At 37.1% G+C, this 12,585-nt stretch overlaps 1 protein-coding gene across 1 annotated transcript in view; it reads right to left on the bottom strand.

The window, feature by feature from the left end:
• pip4k2aa (phosphatidylinositol-5-phosphate 4-kinase, type II, alpha a) overlaps positions 1 to 10,306 on the bottom strand; it is a 49,123-nt gene extending 38,817 nt beyond the window's left edge. Inside the window, exon 1 of the mRNA XM_022683557.2 lies at positions 9,289 to 10,306. Coding sequence (XP_022539278.1) covers positions 9,289 to 9,429 — 141 coding nt within the window. The 5' untranslated portion in view covers positions 9,430 to 10,306. The remainder of the gene's footprint in view (positions 1 to 9,288) is intronic.
• Between the last annotated feature and the right edge of the window lie 2,279 nt (positions 10,307 to 12,585).

The following is a 12,585-nucleotide window of genomic DNA, read 5'->3' as shown; positions in this document are numbered from 1 at the left end:
GATGAATATTGCTTTCTGCTGGAAAAGGAAATCCACATCTCCATAAAAGTTGTCAGTAGAGGGAAGCATGAAGTGCTGTAAGATTTTCCAGAAAAACACTGCGCTGACTTTGGACTTGATATAACAGTGTGGACCAACACCAGCAGATGACATGACTCTCCAAACCACCAGTGCAGTTTCTACCAGAAGATTGTACAGCACGTCATATTTAATTTTTTGAGATGCACCTGTAGGCACACGTAATCAAGGTTATCAAGAAGGAGTTTGTGACCAGTGTGCTGCAGTAACAGTTTTAGCAATGCTATATACCATATATTGTTACTGTATATTGAGAAAATGGCATATTTATATTTCTGAAAGGGGGGGGGGGTAAAAAAAAAACATTTTTAATGTAAATCATGTCTCAACCCTGACCCTACTCTAGCTCGCACTTGAAGCTCGTTTCTAAGAATAAACCGGTACCAGATTTATCCCGCTAAAAAGATCAGCAGCCGTAATGCTGATCAAAGCAGTCCTTCAGTGTGTGATTCAGGGCTGATACACACTGATGCTCATCAAGATACGACTTTGTGAAGAAATGCTGCGTCCATTCACTCACTGCCACACACCGCCTGCTGGATCTCAGCTAATTTTAGAAACTCTTTATGCAATCCAGACACACACAGACAGGCCAGCTCTCTTAGCCAGCAAGAGGCAGTCTGGGAAACACAGAGCTCTTAGTAAAGATAAAAGAAGAGAGACAGATTAAGGCAGAGTGATATATATGTATATAGTTAGCAGAAGTTACAGAATTAACAGCATTACACTCACAAACTGGAGACTGGTTCGTTCTAACCCCTGATGATTCATTTGGACAGGTGTGAATACAGTAATAGCACTAATATTAAAACAGTGGATTAAAACAACAACACCACACTGAGATTGAGATTTGTTTGGGATCAGACTGAGACCCGCAAGAGGAGGTGGTCTAAGTCTGATCCCAAACAAATCTCTATCCAGCTTAACAATCACTCCATCAACTACCTCATAGGTTTGAGTTACATGGCTTCGCAGGAGCAGTCTGACTTGGTATATTACCCACATTATTATTACAGATATGAACAAATGTCATCTCTGCTGTGGCTCAATGCAAAACTGCACAGAAATTAGGGGTGTGCCATATCATATCGTACGCAAAAATATCGCCAATTTTTTTCAATATCGTGAACGATATTATACCCTGAAATATCGTGCCATATCACCCACTCCTAATTATCCCATCAGGGTAGTATTTTTTTTTGCTGTTCTTATTTCCCATTATATATTTACTACATACAGTTTATATCTGTCCAGTATAATTGATTTTACTTTAATCCTGGATATATGGAGATATGTAGAGCGCATTATTATTAGTATCATAACATTCTGGATCATTGACTTCTGTTACAAACCTGATAAAATTCTTGTATTTTTTAATATCTCAGTTAAGGGTGTGCCATATCATATCATATGTAATAAGAAAATGTAATTTTCTTTGCAGTAGTGTATTCTTGAAATATTTGTTTTTTATCAGTATTTCGTCATATCGCCAAGAGTATCGTTATCACGAAAATACCATGAAATATCGTGATATTATTTTAGCGCCATATCGCCCATCCCCAACAGAAATATTCACTATTCCAGCAGACAGGACCTTCTGTCCTTAGGACCTTAACTTCCACCCAATACACCTTCAAACCCACTCAATGTCCACCCGCACAATGCTAAAAATGAATAAAGATATTTGTGAGAAAAAAAGTCTCAGTTTAACTGTGGAGAAACACTTTAAAGGTGCTTTAAACATTTCTTTCTTAAATATAGCCATACAATGCCTACAATACCCTACATTACTTTAAATGAGAACTGACCGTATCATAATTGAAAACATTTAGACAATAGAATTGGAACAATACATGTTTAAATATACTAAACAATAAAACAAATAAATACAAAATAAATCCAGATTTTTGAACAAACTTCACATACTAACTCAATGTTAATGAGCTATAACTACTTAAAAAATATATAACTGGCAATTTCAAGGTCCGCAAAAACTTTTAAGGTCATGTCTGTATAGCGCAATACATTGATAATGTTAATAACATAACAGGCCTAGCTTACACATAATCTGATACTGTAATATTTGGAAAATACATCATGATATTTTAGCTACACAAATCCTGTCATATTCTTATGGCATGACACTGAAAGTTGTGATGTACTTTTAATGGAATGTGGTATTCTGCCAGCAGTTGTACTGCTGAAAAATACAAATTATCTGATTTGCCATTGTCTAATTTCCGCCTTTATGTAAACAAAATCTTATTTAAAAAAAAAAGTTTACATACATTCTGCCAAACCCATTTCTTCTAAAAACTAAGAAAAATAATCCAAAGCAAGCCTCAGAACAGAAACAAGCTAAGTTGCATCATGTAATCAAAATTCAACAGTTTGCCAGCCAAACACAGGCACGATCCAGGGCCTGAATGGAGGGAGCTCGGTGTTCAGTGCTCTAAAATCACTAAGAGCCAACAGCTGCATGCATGATTCATTAGGTCAGCGGCGTAGGCACTCGAGAGCACTACTCAATCTCCACAACGTTAAACCTCCTTTACTGCAGGGTCGGCGAGTGTGCGGGAAAGCACTGAACCGGGAGGCCAAAGAAAAGCTCCAAACCCTCCAGCGTCTACCCCACGGCCCAGTTTCAGAGCGAAGAATGTGGCGGCGTGACTGGGGTCCAGAGAGTGGCAGTCAATGGATTTAATAGATGGTGCTTTCAAAGATAAGGAAGGTTCTGTTTTCCAGTCTGAGCAGCATTTTATTCTCTAAATTCCTCTCTTCCCACACTCCTCCACTCCATTCCAGTCAGCTCAGGGTGGGACTCGACAATTCCATATCACAGATGATATTTAGGTTATAAACATATTAGGTCAACACTAATAAACTTTAAGTTCATTCTATCTGAGTGTTTCTTACAAACATGTTATAGCTTGTTTCTATTGTTTTGTTCTGCTTTTTTTGTATTAAAATTGCAAGGGGAGCCTTATACATTTTGTGTAATAAATGCTGTAGACACTGGTTCACTGTTTACTGTAAATAGTTTTTTAGCTTGCATCTAAAGAAGCAGCAGATATTTTATTTTGTGAAGTCACCTAAAAGAAACACAAAATTACAAAGTCATCTGCAAAATAAAATTTTGTTCGTTACTAAATTTTTAGCCTATCCCACAGAGTATGCATCAGCAGCCGGAGTCAGAGAAAACACAATTGGCCTTGCTCTCTCTAGGTGGGTAGATGCCACTCTCTCCCCATGTCACCCCCAAGGTGATGTCAGTCAGCATAAGTCAGTCAGCACATGACACTGTTATCTACAAAGCACGACAAATTATGCAGGAGCAGGGAGTCACAATTCACAGCAAAGCTAAAGACTATGATCTTTACAGCTACATTCTGTTGTAAATTATTTCACTCACTTTAAGGTGAATAAACAAGCAATTCAGGAATTCTAAAACATGTCAAATTTACTAGTATACTGTTCAGCAATTTAGCATTTGTGTGTCACACTGTACAGTGTACATTGCACTGTATTTGAACTACAGCGGTCAGGTCAGAAAACCACTCCACAACCTGTTTACTCTACTGACTGCATTCATTATTATCCAATGGCTTGAAAAGAAGAAAAAAAAAAAACAGCTGAGCTACTACTGCATAAAATGTGTCATGAGTCACCACTCAGCTGAGATTCTGGGAATAAGTCATAGTTTAGGAACCTGGAACTCCACACTTCCTGTCCAAAACTCGTCCTCTTCCTGCTGGCAATGACCACTCAGAGCTGTGCACATTACTAACTGACCTCATCTTTGCTAATTTGTTGCTGTTGGTTACCTACAAAGAGCAACTATTTGAATCTGAATATAAACCGTAAGAAATTCATAAAAATGTTTTGAAATGCAAAAAAGACACTCTTTATAGCAGGCCTTTCAAAATAACTACATTATTGACACCATACAATATATGGAGATGACAACAATATTAGCCATTGTGGCCTAGTTACATATATAAGTCACTATTAGGGGTGGGCGATATGGCTCTAAAATAATATCACGATATTTCAGGGTATTTTTGCCATAACAATATACTTGGCGATATAGGAAAACAGAAAAATTATTAATTAATTATAGGAATATAGTATAAGAGTATAACAGAATAATCATAATGTGGCAAAATATATAATATAGCATAAAATAATATAATGCAGCAAAAAATATTGCAGAATATTTAGTGCATGCATATAAACTGCAAACTAAAACAATTATACAATAAATACACTTACAGCTTCACAGTAAATAATAGACTACTTTTAAGACAGAACATCTCTATTATCACGATATGGATTTTTAATATCACTATATTTCTGTGTCACGATATATTGTATGCGATATAATATTGCCCACCCCTAGTCACTATGTCCACTTCGTTTAAAAACACTAGCTTAATTATATTTATGTTTATCAATTAAGAGGCCATTGGTCTTTAAAAGGTCATTGCTTTTTAAAAGTCCAACTGCACTTGTACACTATTATACTATCATTTTAAAAACGGCATAAAATGGTGGAAAGTTGTAAAAAGCCAAGGGCAATAGAGGCAGCATTCCCCGTCACACTGTTATTCATATGCAAAACCAGTGTTTTCATTATGTCTGAAGTAATCCTATTGAACACATGGTTAAGGGCTAAACACCTCTGAAATCACTTCTCAGATCTCTTTTGCATCTGGTGAGCATTTTTAGAAGCTTCTGGCCCACGCCCTGCCTCAAGTCACTCAGACATCTTGTCTTAAGTTGCTCTGATGAGTTATAGTAACTCACTGATGGTGTGACAACCACAGCAACAGGTTAAACCACTACAGCTGTGTTAAATGCAGGTAATTGTAAGAATAGCCTAAAGATTTTTTACAATTCAGCTTAAGTTATAAACACACACACATACTGTATTAAATTGTACATTATGCAAAAGATAAGGAGCCTAAAATACAGCATTTGAAGTTGTGAACTTAAAGGTCTGATCTTTGACCCCAGATTCACTGGATGAGCTACATCACGCTTGCGGTCTGGTGTGTGCTTTTTTTTAGTTTACAACAGGAAACAATAAGCTAATGTTGCTAACAAACACAGACATAAACCTCTACCAATGTAACATAAAGAAAAATCCTTTACATAAACATAATGTAAGTTTACATACAGATTTTGAAATGAATTTACAGAAACAAAACTGGTCACAGTGCATTGTTTGACAATATTAGCATATTATCTTCAATCAGTTTTGGATTGTAATTAATTACGTTCATCGGACTTTTTAACAAACTGTTGCTAAAGCTATGATAACTATTAAGCTAATCAACTGTAATCTTACACTTTTAAAGGTACTGTATATGACTCTAGAGTAGGGGTTGGCAATAGGCGGCCCGCGGGCCAGATGTGGACCACAAGCATGAAACATCTGGCCCATGAGGTTGTTTAAACTATAATGAACGATAATTAACTTAAAAAAAATGCTTCTCTGGAGAGCTCTCATCTCTCTGTCACACTCGGCGTGACTTTAGTTTTCATCCGTTCTCGTTTTCCACCTGTTCTTTGGCTCCCTATCTACTTATAAGGGCATTTTTTCCCAGCTGTGTTCCAATTCACTAGCCACAGAAGCAGTTGTGTATTGGATCGCGACCCTGACGACCTGGGTTTGATCCTGCGTGAGTAGCGGTGAATTTATTAGTTTATTTTTTCCATTTTTTGGGGGTTTACCTTCTTTAAGATCAACTGTTCTGCAATTGGGTTCAACAACCCTCTGGGCTGGAGAGTCACTAGTCTGTAGCACTCCAACCCATTTCACTTCATTTTCCAAAACAGAATTTTTTTTTTGTGGCCCGTCACATAATGGCTTGGAAAATATCTGACCCGCGGCCAAACTTAATTGCCGACACCTAGAGAATAGCTGTCTGTATTTTTAATAAAAAACAAACACACACACACACCATTTTTTTCACACAGCAAAAACAAATTAAAATTACTAAGTAAGGCAACAAAAAAAAAATCATTATTCTTTTTCATGCCTTTAAACATCCTCCATCTCAGGTCTCAGGTTTAGATGGAGGTCTACATCTAAACACTTCACAAATGTTTACATGTGTCTTTGCCCTTTTTCTTTGTTTTTGTGAGCACAAACACTGTTGCTGATACAGTGGAATAGTGTTGCACGGCCTACTCTAAGCTATTTTGATACTGAAGTCATATACAGTACCTTCAAGGATTTGCTGATTTTATATATATATTCCATGTTTCATATCTGATTTAGGGATCAGATCATCCCTTAATGATTTACGTATGATGTTTCACTCTAAGATGTTGGAACATTGCTGGCATACTTCTACTGGTAACAAGACATGGCACGACACCACTTCCTCTGTTCTGACACAGATACTGAAACCTAAAATATCAGCAGATAAAACTTACACTGTACATCATGCTCAAAACTGTTCTTGTGCACTACCATTCCTACTACACTCTTAATGTTATTACAAGTTTTATGTGATTGCAATGTGTTATATAGGAAAAATAAAAACAATGCTGAGTAGACAAGTCAAAGACATAAGTTGAAATGAAAAGCAGCAACAAACCATAGTGCTCCACTCTTTTATAGAAGACAATTCTATACTGATAAAGCACACAGAAAAGCCCAACAGGAAACCAAACAGTTACTTACTCACAGGCGATTCACTAAAACACCTACTATTTTGCAACCTCTGCACAAAAAGGAAAATGCTTACAATGCACAGCTACGAAACATCAGAAAGTGAGAAGCTATTTTAATAACTGGGGGGCTGCCATTTTAACATTTTTAACAATCATAACTAGATTGTCTTAAACAAATTCCACTCTTCATTACACTGTTAATGCTACTTAATATAAATATTACAATTTAGCCAGTAGCACACATTTAGTAATATAGAACACAATTATGAATAACTATAACAGATGAATGAAAAATAAGCTAGACCCTCAAACAGCTAGATGCTCAAACAGCTCATACACTTTCTTACTCGTCTTTCTCACTGGAAGAAACACACAGTTAACATCATTATATCACAGCAGGTGTGATTAAGTGCATGTGCTGCTTTAGGATAGTTTTGCTTCAGGATCAGATTCACATCTTTTTCGTTTTCTTCACCAACCCACCAATGATTTTCTGCTGAGATCAACACCATCAAAAACAGCCATTTACACTCATCAACTCTCTAAAGCTAATGTGGCTTACCAATATGAATGTATATGGAACTTCATACAGCAGCTTATTAACAGCAAGGAACAGGCTGATACCCTGTATTATGTTTAAATTGCAAAACCTCTTGCAGAACAACAAAATATCAAAATGTCATCAAAATCATGCAGCGCGATGGTACATTTTTATTGCAATTAAATTATTAGGACTATTCCGCCTTTAGTGACTTTCAGACATGTATCCCTGTGTCAGTAAAGTATTTTGCCAAAATACATATGTCTGACGTCAAACTACTAAATCTTAACTACAGTAAAACTGTATCTCTAGCATAAGGGAGTTTATTCACCACTGTATGGTATAATAAACTTTCTGTGAGAAAGACTTTAGATGCATTAAACTCTTAAGATTAGTTTCTTTAGAATCGAGAATTTAATAACAAATTATTTTGTTTTGTATTACCCATTAAGGCTGCACAATCTATCATATGCAACAGTCATATTGCAGGACATGTGCTATCTAATGTCAATTAAATACACAAAAATACAAAAGGTATTTTCCACTGGTCTAATCATATATATATGTACACACACACACACACACACACACACACACACACACAAACAAACACACAAACACACACACACAAACACACACACACAAACACACAAACACAGCGGAAGGTTATATCTGTCCAATGTTATTTAATGTACTCTTTATATTTCGGACACACAGAGAACATTATTAAACCTGGTGAAAATTTCTGTATTTTAAAAAACTTTAATATATTTTGCAGAACAACGAAATATAATAATGTTCCAATATTGTACAGCTCTAGTTGAAAGAGGCCACTTAAAAATTATGAGTTGAAAAACTCTGGAATATAATCAAGAGAAAGACCAAGCTGGAACTGCTAGATTTTTGCACCAGGAGTGGCATAAATTTATTCAAAAGCAGTGTGTAAGACTGGTGGAGGAGAACATGCCAAGACGCATAAAAACTGTGATTAAAAACCAGGGTTATTCCACCAAATATTGATTTCTGAACTCTCTGAACTATGAATATGAACTTGTTTTCTTTGCATTATTTGAGGTCTGAAAGCTGTGCATCTTTTTTGTTATTTTAGCCATTTCTCATTTTCTGCAAATAAATGCTCTAAATAAAATTTGTTTTATTTGCAGTTTTGGAGAAATGTTGTCGGTAGTTTATAAAACAAAACTACAATGTTCATTTTACTCAAAATTAACTGATTCAGAAACTGAAGTGGTCTCTTATTTTTTTCCACAGCTCTATGTTAGTAGAGCAAAAATAAATAAAATGTGTCTTTTGGTCTCTGCCTGCATCCCTGTGCTATTAAGGGACAATTTTAAAGTCACTGGTGACTTCTAGTGAAATCTTAAGCCTCTGTGGCATAATGTTTGCCCACAGGCAACAAACTACATTTTGTGGTTATTACACGTTTTCCCTCCTTATATAGATACCTAGCTGTGTTACTTATATTTAATATATGTTACTTATATTTATATTTATTTAATTGTATGGCGTATCTACATCCAATACAATGAGTCAGACCGCTATAGACAAATTTACTCGAGCGAAAATCTCACACGCGTGACACCTACAGTATGTGACAGCCTTAACCCTCACAATAAACCAGACCGGTGTGCTGCTGTGAATTCAGCACAATCAATTCCAAATTTCACCTCATTAACACCGGACTGCCCGTTTCAGTAAGCAATATGGCTATTTTGCAGAACAACAAAACATCACAGTGTCCTTTATTTCTCCAGCGGCTCGTTGACTGCTGTCAGATATTAAAATATAGCTATAGCATAACTCAGATGGAAGGATTAGGAGGGCAGCCCTGTGTGATTCATGAACCTGACTGTGTGTCCAGAATAGAAAGCACACGGTCCGTGTCGGGTTCATGAGGGAGCTGGACAGCTCGGATATTTTCCAAATCAACCCAAAAGAGTGTAATTGATGATAAAACCGCCACTTACCGAATGGTTGACTCCCCACATCAGCACACTGAGCAGAGGGTCGCTGGCACGAAACAGCTTGACTTTCTGAGCCACGAAGTGCTTCTTCTTCGTTTTTGTTTTGCTCGCAATCGAGGCGGCTATGCTGCTAGCTGTTGCCATCCTTGCTTTTTAGCTATTCAATCCTGCAATAAATAAACTAGCAAGCTGGTTAGCTAACTAACCACACTGTGCCAAAGTCCTCTAGAGAAAGCCAGTGGAGCTCAGACTGCCCTCTCAGTAGATAGTTAGTTAATTGGCACTTGGCATTGCTGGGCGAAGCCAACTCACCGCCTAACGTAAGCTAGCGTTAGATTGGGTTATATATATTAAAAACAAGAATGCTATCTAAATAAATAACTAGCTAACTAACTAGCCGGTTATTAAATACATGAGCAATAAGCACGAACACACAGCTACAGCTCCCTCTCTCTCTCTCTCCAGCCCTCGTCCCCCGCAGTCCGCACCCCAGCTGTGGGCCAGCAGCGCAGTGAGCTAGCTGGCTAGCCCCGCTGGCTAGCTACAACATCCAAATAAGCGCTAGCTTAGCTAAACCGACAACCTCCGCAATTCCGCCATAAGAGGCGAGCTACAGCTCAGGTTGAGTGCCAGCGTGTGTCCGCAGTCGAAAACCAGAAACCCGCGGGTCCAAACTAAGCCGTACCAGCGGTCCCACCCGGCGCTAGCGCCGTTAGCCAGCTAGCACCTCCGCTAGCTAGCGTCACCCCAGCAGCAGCAGCAGAGCAGCAGTCAGCGGTGACAGGCTAACAGGCTAAAGAGCAGCGGAGAGCTGCTGGATTTCGTCTAAAAGCGCGGCCGCTCCTCCCTCTCTAACCCGCCTGTCTCCCTTTACAGCGCAGCGGTGCTGCAGAAGTGTAAAACGCGGAATAAATCGATTTAAACGTACGTGACGCTACACAGCTCAAATATAAAATCTGTTCGTGTTTAGCTGCTGTGAGCTAGCTGGGGTTCCGGCCCCGCTCAGTGCTGCCCCCTACCGACCGCAGCAGGGGCGGCGATATAACAACTGTCAGGTCAATGCTGGGCTCCAGTATATTCTTATACATACACGCTGTTATTTAGATCAGCGCTGTTCTCAGACTGATACATATTACAGCTCTCACGTTTTACAATACCTCTACCCACTGCCCCCCCCGCCCCCCCTTAACTGTGACACTTAAAGGACTTACCAGCCTTATGCTTTCATTCTTCTATATTTGCCTTACTGTTTATACGGGCTCTGTTTATACTAGTATGCTGTCATTGCCTCTTTAATCCCCCTATCACTATTGCACTATTATCTTGTGTCTCTAGTCACACGTATGTCTATATCTGTGACCATGCAGTATTATAAATTTATTGTCTCTCATTCTTTAATTATTTATCATTTTATTTTGCTGTAACTTTCGGACAGAAAGTAGCACAATTTAAATCCTATGTATGTCCTGTAAATATGCAGCATTGACAGCAAAACTATTTGACTTCACTTGATCTTGATTTTTTAGTTGTTCAGTAGCAGTGCTGTATGGCCAAGACATGCTGTTTTTTTCATCTTAGCAATGACCTTATTACTGCACTTCACCTGTCAGACCTCTAATTCTTCTCATTACTGCTGAAACTCAGACATATTTGCCATGTGGGTCAATTTTTACCAATACCAATTTTTTTTCTAGTTTCCAAGAGTCTTTTAAAGGTGTAGGAAACATTACTCAATGTATTTTCTCTGAAGGAAATACTTCTATTTTTAATAGTTATAGAGTTTTCTGTGTTTCTGTATTTGTCTATTTATTATGATAAAAGTCCAAATGTGCTGTGTGTAAGTGTGTAAATGCTGCAGTAGAGACTCTGGTCCAGTACACACATTCTGGTCCAGTACAGTTCCTTCACTACAAACAACGGCTTTGTAAATTCTTTTTTTTTTATCTAATTTCAAAGATCAGTTTATTTCCATTGCTACCTCCCAGCTGTAAGCTGTTAATCAATGCATTGTTTGCTAAACATCCCCCCATCCTTTTTTTAAACAATGAACAATATACTGTTTTTTTTATTTATTTTGTTTTCAATGTACAAATTTTTTTACAATGCTGAAATTTATTTTTTTTCCAATTTTTAGGTCATTTGTTTTTTTAAAGACCCAGGAAGTTTATTGCAATTTTTTGTACGCTGGGATTTTGTACCTTGCACATTGTAATGGCATGTTTAGACATTAAATTGATCAAATTAAGACATTGTATTCTGTAAATGTGTAAACTGTATGTGTGTGTGGTCTACTGGAAACCACGGTTGTTGAACGTCTGACAGCAGCAGAAAAGAAGAACCAGCTGTAACTTAGTTTTGCCCTCTTTTGGTGACATTGATGACTTTAGTTCTCTAAAATATTTTAAGTTACAAATATGTCCAGTCTTGGAAAGTTGGCCTGCATATTTTTAAACTATTTTTTAACCCTTTTAATTAACTTCCTTATAATTCCCCCTTTTTCAAAGTGCACATTTGCTTGTTTAAATGTGTGATGTCCCAAACTTGTATTGTACATTATGTTGTTATTTTTATTGCAATATTAAAAAAATATATATGTCAGGTTATCATTGGTACAATAACAAGAAATACCAGTCTTGTGGTTCCAGTAATATAACAAAACAAAACCTAGTGATACTACTACTGCTTAAACTACTACTGCAAACATGAGCAACAACAATCATAATAATAATAAATTTTAAGCCTATAAAATAAGCACATTTTAGTTTGGTAAAAAATAAACATAATATAAAATAAATAACACAAGATGTAGTAATATTTAGCTTTTGAAGTCAGTAATATTTTGCATTTTGCAGACCTATTTTCTGGATCTCCCAACCCTGTGTACATAGAGAGCACAGATACATTGTGGTATTCTGTTTATAATATAATAAAAGAGTATAAAATAAAGGTATCTATAATAACATATGGTCTTTTAGATTACAGTGTCTTTGAAGTGAATGTGGTTAGAAAAACACCACTGAAGCAATTGTGAAGCATAACAATGTAAATCCATGACTCACTGAAGGCATACAGCTCAAAAGGAAAAAGCCCATTGAAAAAGCAGAAAAAAGACTGATGGTTCTGCACACGGTGAAATGATGCAGTAATGTAGAAAAATACATTATTTATTGTCAGGGAAATAACGTAATTCATTGTTGGTTTATTTATCTGATGGTGCTTGATTAGGGGAAATGAATCTAAATGTCAGTCTCGGTTTGTTTGTCTAGTACTGCAGTGATGAAGTGATGATTTGTTTGCATT

Source organism: Astyanax mexicanus, chromosome 1, assembly GCF_023375975.1.
Source record: "Astyanax mexicanus isolate ESR-SI-001 chromosome 1, AstMex3_surface, whole genome shotgun sequence".
Classification (NCBI taxonomy): Eukaryota; Metazoa; Chordata; class Actinopteri; order Characiformes; family Acestrorhamphidae; genus Astyanax; species Astyanax mexicanus.
Note: the sequence above shows the minus strand (reverse complement) of the source record. Positions and strands in the feature narration are given on the sequence as shown.